Here is an 18,997-nt window from a genome sequence, read left to right as displayed (position 1 = left end):
GGCTATTTTTAGCACATTTCTGGGTTGCTTGATTGGTTTTAATGCTTCACTGGGAAGCTTATCAGAAGTAGACTTATTCATGTTATTTGCATTGGAACTGATAGTGCAGGGTGAGCTGCACAAAGTGGTCTTCCTACTAGGGCACACCACCTCAGTGCTAACAGTGTAACTCTGGTTCATAGTATTCGGTGCAATTAGGGGTACCTAAATTAAATGACTTACATTGTGTTTGCCAATGCCCCTAGGATCATGTACACTTGATGCCGCATTATGATGACTCATTGTCACAATGGAAGGGATTAACTGAGCTGGTCTCTGATCATTGACCAGTCATTGTTTCAACGCAGCCTTGAAATGCGTCGACAGAGTCCAGGAGCCAAGATGATTTGGATGGGGGGGGGGCTCTACCATAAAGGCCTGATTGGTGGAGAGCTGCAGAGGTGGAACTCTGGAACTCTGGAGCTCTGTCAGAGTGACCATTGGGTTCTTGGTCACCTCCCTGACCAAGGCCCTTCTCCCCTGACTGCTCAGTTTGGCCGAGCGGCCAGCTCTAGGAAGAGACTTGCTGGTTCCTGTCATGCCTACTCCTGCTCCCTCCCTCCGGCGCTCAATGTCGCCGGTCTACTGACCACCAGCCCTGGCAACTATGATTATGCACACCTGCTCCCCATCATTACGCACACATGTTCATAATTTTCTCAGTGATTACTCACCCTTTATTTAGCCCTCCGTAGACATCAGTCATTAGGTAGTCTTTTTTTCTCTCATGTTCTGAAAGCTTCTCATGTTTGTTCATCTGTATCGTTCCATTATTAAACTCACCTTCTGCACCTGCTTCCTGACTTCCAGCGTATACATTACAGAATACTACCTCAGAGGATAACACCATCTTCCAGACAGTCAAGGAACAGGGTCATCTACTCCACCAACACCACCACCAGCTGGTACAACTGGGTACGGCCAAGGAGGAGGTCCTCCACGTTCTCCACCCCCTCAACACTAATAGCGAGGCTCTCCATACCCCTAATAGAGGGCCACCTTCCATGGGTCGTCACAGTGAGCCAGTCCCCCAGCCTACCCAGCAGTCCGCCCAGGTCAGTGATGCCTGACTGTCCCTTCCGGAGAAGTATGACGGTACCCCCATCGAAATGCCGTGGCTTCCTACTCCAGTGCTCCCTTGATTTCGCCTATCAGACAAGAGTCCCCACCACCGAGAGGTCCAAGGTTGCCACAGTCATTTCCCTGCTGACCGGGCGGGCGTTGGAGTGGGCTACAGCCGTCTCGGTGGGAGGAGAGGAGGAGCTGGGTTCCTATGTGAGGTTCATGGCTCTGTTCAGGGTGGTCTTTGACCATCCTCCAGAGAGGGAGGTGAGTGACTTTTCCAACTCCAGCAGGGTGCACAGACCACTGCAGAGTATGCCCTCACATTTTGGACTGTGGCAGCCTCCAGTGGATGGAATGAGCTGGCGCTCCGCACTCTATTCCAGAGAGGATTGTGCGAAGAGGTCCGGACGGAGTTGACGTGTCACGATGACAACCTATCCTTGGACACACTCAACGCGATGGCCATCTGTCTGGATATCCTTCTTCAGGGAGCGCCGGTGCCCACCTCGCAACTTACCTCCCTCCTTTGGCTGTCATGAGTTAGAGCCTGAAACTGTGGAGGCAGGGGCCACACACCTTTCCACAGCAGACAGCTGGTGCTCTGTCCCTATTGTGGCCTGGAGGGACACAAGCTTCAGTGGTGTCCGGTGCGTCCTAATCAGGGGTCCACTAAAGCAGAGGTGCGGTCCCGTGATAGGCGTGAGTATTCCCCGGGTAGGAGTGAGTATTCATTCCATCATCATCGTTTTCCGCCAAACCCTTTCTGGTTCCCATTTCACTGGCTGGCTGTCCCTCAGGTGTTGTTTCTACAGCTCTAGTGGACTCCAGTGCCACAGGGAATTTAATTGACCAGGCCCTCGCCCTGGATAAGGGACAATTGGGATCCGGCACAAATATGCACATCACAACACCAGGAAAGCCTTACCTTCCTCATCACATCCCGTGGCTCCAACTTCATAACTCCACCATCTCCTGGTCGAGGATGAGAATCCCCGCCTGGGGACCAAGATGACGGAGGCCCTGCTTTCCCACACCCTGTGGTTTCACGTCAGTGAAGGGTCCTCCAGCCCATCAATCGGTCCTCCCGTATCGTTGGCCACGTGTTTTGGGACGTAGATGTGGACATCTATCAGGCTCTGGAGAGGGAACCAGCTCCTGCTACCTGCCCACCAGAGCGCATCTACATCCCCACGGGGGTAATACTCATCTTCAATGAGTATTGATTCCTACTAGCCAGCTTTGTAAGAGCTAGGTTTGTACTAGCTATGCTGATCCTTAACGTTTTTTCTTTGCATCAGGTCTCAATGAGACTGGATTCCTCAAGAGACATGCTATTCAACTGCCCATGAACTTTTAAAACATATCTATGATCTTATGATCTTACGTATCTGCAATATATAACGTTTTGGGTGACCTCAATGAAAGCAAGTCTAAGAAGCGGTAGATTTGTTCTATGTGCGTTATTTTATGCTTCCCGTTCTTAAGTTTAGTTTTTGCATCTTTTACGTTTGGTTTTGCACACCAGCTTACAACAGCTGAAAGTACAATATTTTGGGTTATGGAAAATTATTATTTCACAGCGGTTTAAATGGTGCAATGATTCTCTACACTATACTTGCTTGTTTTGTCATATAAACTGAAATTAGGCAAACTACTTGAATTTTAGCAACCAGGAAATGGCTTTGCGATTTCTACATAGTGCATCTTTATACTCTTAGGAAAAAAAGTGCTATATATAACCTAAAAGGGTTCATCGGCTCTCCCCATAGGAGTACCCTTTGAAGAACCCTTTTTGGTTCCAGGTAGAACTCTTTTGGGTTCACTGTATAGAAACCCCCAAAAAGGGTTCCATGTAAACATGTCTTTGCTGACACTCATGTGTGCTCCATTGTAGTTGTTAAGTACTGTAAATGTGAGCAGTTGAGACACTTGACAAAGACAACGAGATATTTTCAGTAGATTCTGACTCTTAAAGATATTTTACTGTGCATTACTGTTCTGTCGTGTCCGGCATGCCCATATTATGCCAATTATTAATTTATTTTCTCTTTTTATGCTTACGGTAAGTACCATGAAAAGCCAGAAAAATCATAAGGTTGATGTGTTGCGGGCCCTCTGGAAATTCCCCAAAATGTTCCTGACCTCTGTGGTGGAGGAGGACACAAAGTATGTATGAGCAAGTTGCTATTTTTTTAAGAAATCTCTAGACTTTCACAAACTTCTTCAACTAGTAACATGGAAATACTTTTAGCCAGCTGAGTCCACAAAGCTTCTTCAGGAATGTTATTTTCTAGTTTTCTTTCAATTCTCAAATTGATACAGTTTTAATACCCTGATTCTCTTCACTGCAGATCTGACCAATCACACCACTCTTTAAGAGGGCCATTATAAGTGCTGTTATTGTGAAGTGGAAATGTCTAGGAGCAAAGTGGTAGCCACACAAGCTCACAGTAGTGCGTAGCGCTTACAAATCACCTGTCCTCGGTTGCAACACTCACTAACGAGTTCCAAACGGCCTCTGGAAGCAACATCAGCACAATAACGGTTTGTCCGGAACTTCCGTAAATGGGTTTCCATGGACGAGCAGCCGCACACAAGCCTAAGATCACCATGCGCAATGCCAAAGATCGGCTGGAGTGGTGTAAAGCTCACTGCTATTGGACTCTGGAGCAGTGGAAACTCTGGAGTGATGAATCACGCTTTATCATCTGGAAATCCGAAGGACGAATCTGGGTTTGGTGGACACCATGAGAACGCTACCTGCCCCAATGCATTGTGCCAAGTAAAGTTTGGTAGAGGTCGAATAATGGTTCAGGCTAGGCTCCGTAGTTGCAGTGAAGGGAAATCTTAATGTTACAAGATACATTCTAGACAATTCTCTGCTTCCAACAGTTTGGGGAAGGCCCTTTCCTGTTTCAGCATGACAATGCCCCAGTGCACAAAGCGAAGTTCATACAGAAATGGTTTGTCGAGATCGGTGTGGAAGAACTTAACTGGCCTCTACAGAGCCATGACCTCAACCCCATCTAACAACTTTGGGAAGAAATGCGAACACCGACTGCGAGCCAGGTCATGTAGAGATCATACGTTTGCAAATGCTAATATATTGTAAATTTTTCAAATTCCTAACATGGTGTACATTTGCAAATTCGTAACATAGAATACGAATTGTAATTCGTAACATATCCTAGGAAATCGGTGATGGACGTTCACAAATGAATACCATACAAAACGTAACATATGATCACACTAAATGGGGTGTCTTGGATTTACACACACAATAATAAGAAATGCTCTGAGGACAGGTTGGCATGGTGTAACTCCAACTGGGGTGGAGGGAGGCAATTTGATCAAATGAGCTACATTGATATTCCTGTGGAAAATAGTGTTGGCTAAAGGACTGTACTACTTCATGAATTGCCTAACATTATATGCACCTTTTTCTTACAGTTGTTGTAATTGCCCAGCCAGGATAAATACCAATATCTGTGTTAAAGGAATTCTATATCTTGATGATAACAATCAATTCGCCTTGACTAATGCCCAAGGTTTGTAAGACAATGGGTAAATAATTAGGCAAGGACTCAGCTTTCTGCAAAAGGTTTCTGTAGCTTTATTCAGAGAACGTTCTGGCCGTCAGGATAACAAAACAGTCATTTTATAGTTCTTGCTTACGCACATGCATTTACACACAAGCTGTTGGTGACCTGCAACCCCCCTTGACTTCTCACACTGTTTATCACATTCTAACTCAGCCTGTTCCTTTCCCTCAAGGTTAGGAACCCTTTGAAGTTTTACTCTTTACTGTAACAACCGTCATTAGGAATGGACCAAGGCGCAGCGGGAATGTGGATACTCATGTTTATTGATGAAACAACAAGTAAAGTATCCACTGGAAAACCAAACAAAACAATACTCACGACGGCACCAGTGTGACAGGCTAAACAAGCAGTGATCACAAACAACTACCCACAACCCCAAAGAAAAACACACACCACTATATAAGACTCCCAATCAAAGGCAACTCAACACACCTGCCTTCAATTGGGAGTCATCACCAACACAAACCCCTTAACATACAAAAAACCTGCCACATCCTGACCCAAAACTGATACCATACCTCCCTCTGCTGGTCAGGACGTGACATTTACCATCTGTGCCCTGCTCTCTAATACTAATTGCATACACACACACACACATTTCTTTCCCTCTCCAGTGGTTCCTGGACTTTCTGGAACTAATCAGACCAGTCGATCACTACATTGATCATTACATTGATTATTCATTAACCATGCTGTATGACTAATAATTCATCATGATTTATTGATTCATTTACCTTTATTAGATAATTCTCTTATCAATATGATACTGGGGTTGGATCTTGTTAGTTTACTAATATTTAATTTAGTTAGGGGATTTGAGGGCAGCTAATCTGTAGTAACTTTATCTAACTGTGCAAAAAGTGTTCGTTATAGTTCAGGCACTGAGAGGACAACTAAAATTGAGTACCCCTATATTCAAGGTCCTTCCACACATAACTGCTTTCTCCGACAGCAATCTCGGCAATGGCGGATTACGATAACTACGATGACCGGGATCGGGCTTACGGTAGTTTTGGTGGAGGCAGAGGGTAAGAAAATACCTGGACGAATAGAATGTATCAGTATTAACGTATGGTGATGCGAGAAAACGCACTGATGCCTTAGGTTATGCAGGGGCTTGTTCGACATTCTTCTGAAAGTTAGGCCTGGGTTCAGAACTCGGGCCAGACAGTGTCAGTGTGGTTAGCCTCTCACGGCCGCTTTGATGAATGGGAAGCCGGTATTGAGGGCGGGGAAAACTCGTGGATTGACCATACCTAGCTACTTCCAGATGTGCGAGTGAGATTTTCCATTACAGAATGTTATCGATTTATTCATGTCGGTTTGACAATACATATTATGACATGGTTATGATTGCAAGTCATTCTATCTTCACAGACTGCCAGCATGGCACTTGGCGCCAGCATCTCATGGGCTGCATGTTGTGCTAGCAAGTCAGGGACTGCGTCGAATGGCCAAATCGGGTAATAACAGCTCGAGATGTCAACACGCACCATTCCCCGACATCATTATCAATACATGGCATGTTTAGCAACTAGTTACCAAGTAATCATTATTCAATGCACAAGCCTTTTGATGCCTTGTTAGTGGTAACGTTAGCTAGACAGCTAGCTAGACTAGCTTGTTCTAATTGCATGAAGATTTATGCGGAGGACTAGCTAGCTAGTATGCTAACTCTGCTAGCTAGTCTAGTTTGGCCTAGTGCACCCTGCATCCATTACTAGCAAGTTTGATGAGCGCACACATGTCAGTTAGCTAGCTAGGTCTTTATGATTTGCAGAACGTTAGCTAACGTTAACTATAGTAGCAATGATTGCCGATTTGCGTTTTGCTCAGGTAGTTAGCTAGGTTTGCAATGCATTTAACTAACATAACGTGGGCTAACTCGAGCATTGCCATTGACGCCAGACAATCAATACCAGGAAAATGTAAACGTTACGTGCTAACGATGTTGCGGCGATACTGAAATTATGAATGAAACTCAGTCCTAGCTAGGTAGCCAGCTAGCCAGAACTTCAAAATAGCCTAATCAACGAAAACACTATACATTCAACAAGCTAGCTAGCGGTATAACTACAGTTACAATGTGCTCTCTTGGATGGGATCAACGTAACTATGATCATATCGAAAATCAGGAAGTTATGTCTTCCACCCCTTGTCAGTGACTGTCATAACATTAATTGTTGTAATCATATTCTGCTTTGCTTTATTCACACAGGAAAGGAGTTGGAGCCCCTGATCATGAAATGCCTAAACTAGTCCTGTATCTATAGGGCTGTCTGTCATACATTAATTTGACACCATGACCAAATAACTACACACTATCACCTTGTCTTATCAAATGCTATGTAAGATCACAACAGTCAACTTGGTTATCTTACAATTGCTCTCCTTGCTAATTGTGGGAGAGATATATGCATGCATGCCCACCCTCCCTTTCTTAATAGACAAATTTCAGTTGAATGCATTGTTGTGCAATTGAATAGATATCCCCTTTCCCTGGTTGGTGGCTGTACCTCTTGATTCTGCCAGGTCGCCCAGTTTGCTTGACACCCGAGGAATGCTGCAGGCATGCAGGACCCAATCTGCATTTCTCTCTGCACTGTCAGATTGGAGTGCTGTTGCCAGCAAGGGAACATGTTCCTTGCAGTTTTGGCAAAGCCCCGTAACTCCTCATGAGGAGCATACATTTTTTGCATTTAAATAATTTTAGCCGACACTCTTATATCCAGTGCATTTATCGAAGTTCAGTAGGGAAAATCAATTACATAGCACAGTCATTACAAGTAAACCCTTCTTCGAAATGGCTGTTATCAGTGCACATGAACTTCTGCTGTTCATTGCGAAAAATGACACAAATGGCAGCTCTGTAGTATTTACCCAACAGGGCTGCCATCTTTTTCTGTGTGCTGCTGACACTATTGGCATTGAAATAGAAAAAACAGATCATTTTTCTGTGTCAATTCTTTCTCCAGTTTCCAGAGAGCCTAGTCCTATTTCCTGTATTGAGTGTGCCACATTATGCATTTTCCTATGGGATATGAGCTGTAGATCTTTGGTGTTTTGATTGGTAATGGATCTGTCCAAGTGGTAATGGATCTGTCCAAGTGTACATCATTTATCAAAGGCTCAGAAAGTCAGCTGAAAAGTATGACTGTACTACCTACTTGCCACTGTTTTTCCTGGGACGTTAGGTTTTGTTTGTGACTCCGTTAATGTCCCAATTATCAACCATAATCTCCTGCTCACGTCATTCTTGAGCATTAAAAACTCAGGTTCCTGTACGCGGAGTGGTAGTCTGTTGTCTGTCTGTTCTCTCACGGAGGTGTTCGTTTCTGGTAGACCCAGAGGTGGCAGTGGACCTGGTGGACCCCGCAAGCAGAAGGATCTACCCACAGAGCCGCCATACACAGCATATGTGGGCAACCTGCCCTTCAACACAGTACAAGGAGACATAGACGCCATTTTCAAAGACCTCAACGTCAGGAGTGTTCGACTAGTTAGAGACAAAGAAACGGACAAATTTAAAGGTGAGCCAGCATCCATTGTCTTAGCATAACCTCAAACATCACAAGCCATGGCAACACAGTTTTGTTATTTTTCTCCTTTCAGGTTTTTGTTATGTGGAGTTTGATGACTTGGAATCCCTTAAAGAAGCTTTGACGTATGATGGTGCTGTGAGTACCCCCAATTACTTTTCTCAGGTCCTCATTTGTATCTTGCTCAAATGTAAAATAAAGGGATACTGTGGTTTAGTGTCAAAATTATGAAAACAAATAGCTGTATGTTACTCAGTTTAAACCTTTTTTTTTTTTTTTTTTTTTTTATAAAGCTGTAGCACATACTATTTAACATAACGCTGAGTCTCAGTTTAAGAACCTGTGTTATGACGTGACCATGAGCAACAAAGTGAACCAAATATATTGTAGAGTGACACTGATACAAGGGGCTGCATTTGTGAGCATTTACACAGAGCATGTGCGTAAGAGTTCGCTTCACTCTCATACAACGTGATGGCTGCGTGACAACTGCAGAGGAGATTCGCTGCTGGTATTGTCCTCTTTGTTGTTTTGGAAATCGGCCCGATCCTGTTTATTCTGGCATCACTGAGTATACCTTTTTAAAGGACTAAAGTTCAATCTGCTTTCTCTGGAAAATCTAACTATTGTGATATGGGCATCGTGACAAAGAAAAAAATCTATGCTTTTTTTAGCATAAAGCAAATAAAACTGTCCCCAACATTGATATAAACTTAGTTTGTTTTGCACCTTCCATAAAATAGAATGCAGTCCAAAGTGATTAAATGTGTAGTGACAACCGACTCATTTTATAAAAGGGACAATTGAATACAGTGACACGTCCAACAGTGATATATTTGTAGTACATAAACGCTGTTGGAAGCATTATCAGAGAAGCGGACCACGTTGTTTTATTTCTTCCTAGTGCTGACTTTTACCCCCATCTCCAGCTCCTTGGAGACCGGTCACTCAGGGTTGACATAGCAGAGGGCCGAAAACAAGAGAGGGGCGCCGGAGGATTCGGCTTCCGGGGGAATGACAGAGGAGGTACCTGCTTGTGCTCACTGGAATGCTAACTTGTTTGTTCCTCTTACTACTACTGCTTAGCATATTTCTTATTATTACAACTACAAAGAAATGTCAATGATTTGTCAACTGATTCGCGATATTGATTTGTAGATTGTCTTAATTGTAAATATTAATATGAAGTAGCAATACCTCTTGGCCTAGATTTGAACAATTACTTGTCTTTAACATTGACCTGAGACTATCATCTTTCACCATCATACTCAAATCAAGGCCGTCTTAAAATCTTTAAATTATCAAAAGCTTTGCTGTTCTGTTTGACTTTGCTACCATCTAAGCATACAGTGCATTCCACTTATAAGAATAACGGAATAATCAATCATTTGTTGTGTGGTCATAAAAATGTAACAAGATGCTTGTACTTTTATTGATCAACAGATTATGTAATCCTGCATTGCACAAGTACCACTACCTCTGTGGCCTTATTCTTGTTTTATTTCACTACATACTGGGATTTCAGAATACCTGGTACTTTTCATAATGTATCCATTCTACATTTTACTCCCTTCTCTCCTGCTTCCTTTTCTGTAGTAAATGGTGCTACAAACTTTGAGCAGCTAAGCCAAATCTGTTCTACTTTGTCAATACTTTCCCAACCAAATACTTCAACTAGCTGTCTCTAGAAGTAGTACTACTAACGTAGGCCATTGGCTAACCAGCAAGTGGGTTCCACACCCCTGCCTCAGCCCAAAGCACCACTCACCCCTGTTGTTAAAACTGAGCCCTGTCCCCTGCAGGCCGAGGGGGCTCTCGTGGAGGTGGTCCCAGGGGAGGTTCCAGAGACGACTACGAAGGAGGTGGGATGAGCGTTCTGCTGACTTAGCCGGTCCCCAACCGGTCATTAGAGCGGACCCAGTTTGACCGCTGCAATTTAAGATCCAATCAGTGCAGTACAGTGTAGTTGGAACGTGAGCACCAAGCTAAAGAAGCAAACCAATTGTTACATTTTTTTTTTACTGCGTAAATCAAATTTTATTTGTGACATGCGCCGAATACAACAGGTGTAGACTTACAGTGAAATGCTTACTGTTAAGAAAAATAAGTGTTAAGTAAAAATAGATGGCTAATAAAATAAATTCAAGAGCAGCAGTAAGGGGGTACCAGTAAAGACAATGTGTGGGGGCACAGGTTAGTCGAGTTAATTTGTACATGTAGGTAGTTATTAAAGTAACTATGCATAGATAATAACAGTAGCAGCAGTTTAAAAGAGAGGGGGGGACAATGCAAATAGTCTAGGTAGCTGTTTTGATTAGCTGTTCAGGAGTCTTATGGCTTGGGGGTAGAAGCTGTTAAGCCTTTTAGACTTGGCGCTCCGGTACGACTTGCCATGCAGTAGCAGAGAACAGTCTGATTAGGGTGGCTGGAGTCTTTGACAATTTTTTGGGCCGTCCTCTGACACTGCCTTGTATAGAGGTCCTTGATGGCAGGAAGCTTGGCCCCAGTGATGTACTGGGCCGTACACACTACCCTCTGTAGTGCCTTGCGGTTGGTGGCTGAGCAGTTGCCATACCAGGCAGTGACGCAACCAGTCAGGATGCTCTCGTTGGTGCAGCTGTAGAACATTTTGAGGATCTGAGGACCCATGCCAAATCTTTTTAGTCTAAACACCTCTAAATCTGCAGAATAGTGTAATATAAGCAGTATTTGATTTCCTCCCCCCACAGGAATTCTAATGGGTTCTCCAAGAGATTTTTACTTTAAGATTTGCACAGGTTTTTTTCTGTCCCTTGGTGCATTTTGTTTGTGATTCCTCTGTCATCACTCATACAGGAGGTTCACCTCACTCATTCGTCACCTTACAGGACTGCTCCAGGTGCTGGGAAATAACTGATTTAATTGAGTCAGATTTAATTTAGTCAGATCTGCAATGTTTAGAATGTTACTGAAAGGAATGTGGTGTTTAGAGCTGACAAGATTTCTTATCTTGATTCCTCATGAGAGAGTTGTCTGTTCTACACAATACTTTATCTGAATGTTTTATAACATTGCAATCCTGAAGGAGCTCAAGACTGTCTAACCTGTCTTTTCCTCTCTGCATCTCCTCGTGTAGGCAACAGAGGAGATGACGACTTCGGCCGCGGTCGAGGAGGCAGCCGCGGTGGTGACAGAAGGGGAGGTGGTGGAGGAGCAGGCATGGGGGGACGCTACAGGGACGGCGGACCACCACCACGCGCCGGAGCGGAAGACTTTAGAGAACCCTCTGACGGTGTCACAATCTCTCTTATCTCATATAAAACACTAGACCAGAGGTACTCCAATTAAAGTGTGGAGGTCCGAAGTAATGCTGGTTTTGTTTTCTCAACCGTAGTTGGTTAATTGATCTATAGATTTGACTGGTTGGTCAGACACTCCACTGGTGTCACACGCCTGAACCAGTCCCTGATTAGAGGAGAATAATGAAAATCAGCAGTACTTCTGGAATCGAGGTCCGCATTTGAGAAAAATAACTCTAGGCAATGTTTAGTCATGGAAGAACAGATCAGTTTATCTGGATTTCCAATGGCTTTGTGTGTTACAGTACAGCTTTTCTAAAGATTATGGGAAGGTGTCGATATTGACCCCTCCCTTAATATACTGAAAAACCCTGAACCCAGTGGCCACCTTGTTGACATAACATTTGACTTGACCAGTTAATCATGTTTGTCTTTTTTTTCCTTCGCTTTCTGCAGAGGAGAGGGCGCAGAGACCACGGCTTCAGCTGAAGCCACGCACGGTGGCTGCCCCTCTGAACCAAGTCGCCAACCCCAACTCTGCCATATTTGGTGGAGCCAAGCCCAGGGAGGAGGTAATTCCCAAAGACAAACCTTAAGAGATTGATCAGGCCTGAGAGCCTGGGAGGGCAGGGACGGTGTAGAAAAATGAAACGATGCCAATGGGATACGTTAACGCCTTCTGTTAGTATCCCTGTCTGTTGGAGATGACGAACTGAACAAAACCCTCTGAGTTCAGTTTGAGTTAAGTATTTAATTGAGACAGAATAAAAACAAGATGAGAACACACACACTCTTGGAAAAATAATACAACACACCTGCACACCAAGACCCAAAGAGCAGCTTGTGAATGCATGTCAAACTGTTAACATGGTTTTTATGTACACCTCTGCTACCCTGTGATTAGTGCCTGCTTTGTCTGTAGTTCTGTTGGGAGAAGGTCCATTCATGTTGATTGCAGTTAAAGATTAATACAATTGAGCTGAAAAGTAACTCAACTTTTCAAAGGTTATTTAGTAGTATAATTAACTACTATATTCGACCCTCTGTGTTGGAATTGAAGTGTCTCTCGACCCAAACTCTGAAGTGGGTAGGCATTGATCCCTACTAGAATTCTGCCCCCATTTACAAAATCAATTTAACATGAATTGTTAGAATAGAACGGTTTGCTCTGATGGTTTGGTTCATGGCAGTTGTGGCTAAGCTTCTGTAGGGGCTCATGACGGTTTTGTTATCTCAGTTGGTCAACACAACACCTTCATTGTCTTAAGAGAATATGCTCCCCTCCCACAGACACCAACAAGAAAGCTTGGTCAGAAATATGCTGCTTTTGTTTCGGTTTAGCCCCTATGACTTCCAAATGTAAATTAACGTTACGTTAAAACATTGTTCAGCCATATGGTCAGTGTTCAGTTTGGGAACAGTGCAAAAAAAGTAAAACAATTTTCAGTAGTGGAGCTTTTAAGGTCATTGTATCTGCTTAGCTATCCAGTTTTAGTGTAGAAGTTCTTTAAATTATTTTATAATTTCTCCAATTAAATTATTTAACATTTCCTCTGGAATTGAACCTGTCTAACCATAATGTTTTTTTGTTTCCCATTCTCAAAGCTTGAAAAAGAGGCAGAAAAGGAATAGATATATCCACGTGGCTGCATTATTCTGGAAGTCTACTCTGGATCTACTGGCTTTGTTTACCAAAAATCTTTCAAAGACTTCTCCCAAAGAAAGCTCGCTGGGGAGTCAGGCGCTGGGTTCCTTTTTCTGCTCTCTAACACAAAGCAGGCCTTCATCTAATTGGTAAAAGAGCAGTTGGACCCAAGGCTGCTGTGAGGGGCAGGGGCCAGGCCTATGTCAACCTGACCCGTACCCCACACACATCAAAAGGAACTCTGGACAGTGGCTTCAGTTTGGTTCTGTTGCCTTTGGGTAAGGACTTTGCTGTGTAATTTTCTCTTACCTTTCCCAAGGCATCCTTTGTGTTCACCAAATGATTTTCAGTTGTAGACATACAGCAGTCAAAAGGCTGTTCCTTTGGTGTCTTTTATATAATTTCCTCCTAAATTTCTGCTCTATTTGTGAAATGATTATCATTTCAGCTTCAAATTTCCACTGTCTTAAATATTAAATGATAACATTGCCAAGAGAACTGAATCCTTATTGTTGTCTCAATGTGTAATTCTGGAACCTGAATTTGAAAGATTTTTGATCTTAGTCTGTTCAATCCAGGAAAAATGGCTTCCTGCAATAATGGAGCGATGCCGAAAGTGTTTGTTTAGAGGAGCAGCTGAAGCGCTCACTAGATTAAATCAGAAACATGGGTTATTGCAACGGTCTTTGTCTGACAACTTTCTACTTCCACAGCTTGATAGATATATGCATTTTATCAACAAAAAAATGTATCACCTAAACACTGCAAAATGTACAACTTTAACATAGGAAACTTAACTGAAAAAAAAAAATATATCAACTGCTCTCATTTGTCCCATGGAGACTGGCTAAATCTAGTCTGCCTACCAGTAGATGGTGTAGGATGCTTTTGAGAATTTGTTGTGCTACCATTTTTATTTACATTTTACTGGTTATGAAATTTGGTGATACCTTGTTCTTACTGTACTATAGAAAGATCTGCTGTTTTTATTCATTTTTTTTGTTCATTTTCCTACACTGTTTATGGCAATAAAATGTATAATCTTACAAATTTTATTATGAATGTGTTTTAAGTGGGATGGGTGAATGAGTCAAGGCAATGAAGTAGTTCTCTGAGAACACATGAACCAATGTGAACATGGAATAAAAACATTTAAATTTAATGTAACGGGGCAGACATTGTTTTGAAAAAGAACGCTGTAAGGAACATGAATACATATCCAGGTTCAGGCCATTTTTAAATTGTTTATTATTCCCTAAAAGGTCTGTTCACACGTGTCTTTCTGCATACATCAGAAACAACTAGGTCTCTCATCCCCAGGCTTCGCATGCAGAGAGCCTAGTTCATCATCCTCAACACTACCCCATGTGTATTCATTATGACAACTGTTTAAAAACTAAACAAAGGAAAATGATTTTCTATTGGACAAATTTTAGGTGGGTGCTGTATTGTTTGCTTCCGTATAAGAAACATTTTGCAACCGAATCGGTGTAATGAATATGCCCCTGAGCAAGAACTTTTGCTTTTTATTTTGATTGAAGCACCCAATATTAGTTTTGAATTGGCTGTTTGTTTTGCAGAGGTTAGATGGGGCTGTGTGTGTACACACAGCCCACACAGGTTTTGGTATTTTGGACACTCATTAAAATAATATAATTTTCTGTTACTGCTTACATAAGTGTATATACAGTTGAAGTCGGAAGTTTACATACACTTAAGAGTCATTAAAACTCGTTTTTCAACAAATTTCTTGTTTAACTATAGTTTTGGCAAGTCGGTTAGGACATCTACAAGTAATTTTTCCAACAATTGTTTAGACATTATTTCACTTATAATTCACTGTATCATAATTCAAGTGGGTCAGAAGTGTACATGCACTAAGTTGACTGCATTTTAAACAGCTTGGAAAATTCCAGAAAATGATGTCATGGCTATAGAAGCTTCTGATAGGCTAATTGACATTTGAGTCAATTGGAGGTGTACCTGTTGGTGTATTTCAAGGCCTACCATCAAACTCCGTGCCTCTTTGCTTGACATCATGGGAAAATCAAAAGAAACCAGCAAAGACCAATTTCCAAACGCCTGAAGGTACCTCGTTCATCTGAACAAACAAGTACACGTACACGCAAGTATAAACACCATGGGACCACGCAGCCATCATTCCGCTCAGGAAGGAGACGTGTTCTGTCTCTTAGAGATGAACGTACTTTGGTGTGAAAGTGCAAATCAATCCCAGAACAACAGCAAAGGACCATGTGAAGATGCTGGAGTAAACAGGTACAAAAGTATATATATCCACAGTAAAACGAGTCCTATATCGACATAACCTGAAAGGCCGCTCAGCAAGGAAGAAGCCACTGCTCCAAAACCGCCATAAAAAAGCCAGACTATGGTTTGCAACTGCACATGGGGACAAAGATTGTACATTTTGGAGAAATGTCCTCTGGTCTGATGAAACAAAAATAGACCTGTTTGGTCATAATGACCATCGTCATGTTTGGAGGAAAAAGGGGGAGGCTTGCAAGCCGAAGAACACCATCCCAACTGTGAAGCATGGGGGTGGCAGCATCATGTTGTCGGGGTGCTTTGCTGCAGGAGGGACTGGTGCACTTCACAAAGTAGATAGCATCATGAGGATGGAAAATTATGTGGATATATTGAAGCAACATCTCAAGACATCAGTCAGAAAGTTAAAGCTTGGTCGCAAATGAGTCTTCCAAATGGACAATGACCCCAAGCATACTTCCAAAGTTGTGGCAAAATGGCTTAAGGACAACAAAGTCACAGTATCGGAGTGGCCATCACAAAGCCCTGACCTCAATCCTATAGAACATTTGTGGGCAGAACTGAAAAAGCGTGTGCGACCAAGGAGGCCTACAAACCTGACCCAGTTACACCAGCTCTGTCAGGAGGAATGGGCCAAAATTCACCCAACGTATTGTGGGAAACTTGTGGAAGGCTCCCCAAAACATTTGACTCAAGTTAAACAATTTAAAGGCAATGCTACCAAATACTAAATAAGTGTATGTAAACGTCTGACCCACTGGGAATGTGATGAATGAAATAAAAGCTTAAATAAAACATTCTCTCTACTATTATTCTGACATTTCACATTCTTAAAATAAAGTGGTGATCCTAACTGGCCTAAGACAGGGAAATTTTACTATGATTAAATGCCAGGAATTGTGAAAAACTGAGTTTAAATGTATTTGGCTAAGGGGTATGTAAACTTCCGACTTCAAATGTATATGCGACTTTACCACGTGTTCACCCAACCCCAATCTGTCAGGATCCAGGTAAATCATGGAAATGTCAGCACTGATCAGATTTTCACTTTGACTGTGGTTAATGACTGTGTCAGTGGAGGGTTTGACCAGTTGGTTCAGGATGTTTTCAATGAATGAGATGTCTTAAATTAACACTTAACCAATATACAAATGGATGAGAGTTTGTATTACTTTGAATTCAGTGTACTCAAACTTGGCACAAAATACCTTTTGCATTCATGCTATAAGAAACATGACTAAACTGTGCCATGGTTTTTGAGTTTTTCTTTATTTTCTACACATTTTCTTTTACTCCATTAGAAGTTTTGCTTTTTAATTATCTCACGTAGTTGCTATGGGTAGTGAAGGCTGGGGTAACTAATAACCCTCCTTGTATTAGGCTTACATTTTAGGGTGGCATACGCAACATTACTCACGGTTGCATCACCTGATCTACTGAGAATACAATACCTTTTTTTACAGTGTTTCCGCAATATTCATGGCAGTAATGAAGCAATTTAACAGTGACACCTTAATAAATATTGGGAACAAGGGTTATCTAAACAATAGATAGACAAACATCTTAGAAAGCATTTTTTCTTTTACTTCATAGTTTACACCAACACAGAATTCCTGACACAAAAGCGAGCCAACTAGAGGAAGTGGAAGAGGGTGAGGATGTGAAAGAGGGTGAGTGCTTGCAGCCAAATTATGTTCAGTACATTGACATCCTCCGTTATAGTTGGCTATGATGACTTATACACAAATCGGTTTGTCCCCCTTTGCAGATGGAGAAAAGTCACCACCAACTCTTCAACTGTGGTGACATAAGAGATCAAGGGGTAAACTGTCCAGTCCACATATATACGTTCAGGCTCACTTAGAAACAATGCACACAGTGCCCCTAGATTTTTTCCTCCACATTTTGTTGTGTTTACAGAATTCATTTAAAACTGATTAAATTGAGATGTTTTGTCACTGGCTACACACAATAACAATGTCAAAGTGGAATTATGTTTCTCAAATTTTACAAATTAATAAAAAATGAAAAGCTGAAATGTCTGGAGTCAATAAGTATTCAACCTCTTTGTTATGGCAAGCCTAAATAAGTTCAGGAGTAAAAATGTGCTTAACAAGTTACAAAAGGTTGCATGGACTCACTCTGTGTGCAATAGTGTTTAACATGATTTTTGAATGACTACCTCATCTCAATACCCCACATAAAATTATCTGTAACGTCCCTCAGTCGAGCAGGGAAAGGCACCTACAGTATTGGTAGATGGGTAAAACATGTAAAAAGCAGACATTGAATATCCCCTTGAGCGTGAAGCTATTAATTATACACCCAGTCACTACAAAGATACAGGCGTCCTTCCTAACTCAGTTGCCGGAGAGGAAGGAAACCACTCAGGGATTTTACCATGAGGCCAATGGTGACTTTAAAACAGTTACAAAGTTTAATGGCTGTGATAGGAGAAAAACTGAGGATGGATCAACAACATTGTAGTTACTCCAAAATACTAACCTACTTGACAGTGAAAAGAAGGAAGCCTGTACAGAATACAAAATATTCCAAATCAATCAATTATATTTATTTATAAAGCCCTTTTTATACGAGAAGATGTCACAAAGTGCTTATATAGAAACCCAGCTTAAAACGCCAAACAGCATGTAATGCAGATGTAGAACACTTTGTGACATCCAAAACATGCATCCTGTTTGCAACCAGGCACTAAAGCAATACTGTAAAAAATGTGGCAAAGCATTAACTTTTTGACCTGAATACAAATATAAGTTTGGGGGAAAATACCTCTCTCCAGTACCACTCTCCATATTTTCAAGCATAATGGTGGTTGCATCATGTTACGGGTATGCTTACAATTGTTAAGGACTGGGGAGTTTTTCAGGATAAAAAATAAGCGTAATGGAGCTATGCACAAGCCAAATCCTAAAGGAAATCCTGGTTCAGTCAGCTTCCCACCAGACACTGGGAGATTAATTCATCTTCAGCAGGACAATAACCTAAAACACAAAGCCAAATCTACACGAGTCGCTTACCAAGAAGACTGTAAATGTGGCCAAGTTACAGTTTTGACTTAAATCTACTTGACAATCTATGGCAAGACCTCAAAATGGTTGTCTAGTAATGATCAACAACCAATTTGACAGAGCTTGAAGAATTTTGAAAATAATAATAGACAAATGTTGTAAAGTGTGTAAAGCTCTTAGAGACATACCCAGAAAGACTCACAGCTGTAATCACTGCCAAAGATGCTTCTACAAAGTATTGACTCGGGGGGTGTGAATACTTATGTAAATTAGATATTTTGGTAAATGTTAAAATTTCTCAAAACATGTTTTCACTTTGTCATTATGGGGTATTGTGTGTAGATGGTGAGAAACAAAGCAATTTAATCAATTTTGAATTCAGGCTGTAAAAACAAAATATGGAAGGAATAAGTCAAGGGGTATGAATACTTCATGATTGCGCTGTATGATGGTGATATATATGTGATAATCATCCTTTACAGTTCTATGTTTTACTGCTACAATCAAATAGTGG

General features: G+C 41.8%; 1 protein-coding gene across 5 annotated transcripts; it reads left to right on the top strand.

The window, feature by feature from the left end:
- The first annotated feature begins 5,597 nt into the window (after positions 1-5,597).
- if4h (Eukaryotic translation initiation factor 4H) lies at positions 5,598-14,330 on the top strand. 5 transcript variants are annotated; one of them, XM_014213499.3, is made up of 9 exons: positions 5,658-5,734; positions 6,084-6,169; positions 8,055-8,236; positions 8,319-8,383; positions 9,175-9,271; positions 10,048-10,107; positions 11,361-11,516; positions 11,980-12,095; positions 13,129-14,330. In XM_014213499.3, the coding sequence occupies exons 2-9, from the start codon at positions 6,093-6,095 to the stop codon at positions 13,153-13,155; spliced, it is 780 nt and encodes a 259-aa protein (XP_014068974.1). In that variant the 5' UTR covers positions 5,658-5,734; positions 6,084-6,092; the 3' UTR covers positions 13,156-14,330.
- The last annotated feature ends 4,667 nt before the right edge of the window (positions 14,331-18,997 follow it).

The sequence above is a fragment of the Salmo salar genome, chromosome 09, assembly GCF_965601325.2.
Source record: "Salmo salar chromosome 09, fSalSal1, whole genome shotgun sequence".
Taxonomy (NCBI): domain Eukaryota; kingdom Metazoa; phylum Chordata; class Actinopteri; order Salmoniformes; family Salmonidae; genus Salmo; species Salmo salar.
This window is presented reverse-complemented; position numbering and strand designations above follow the sequence as displayed.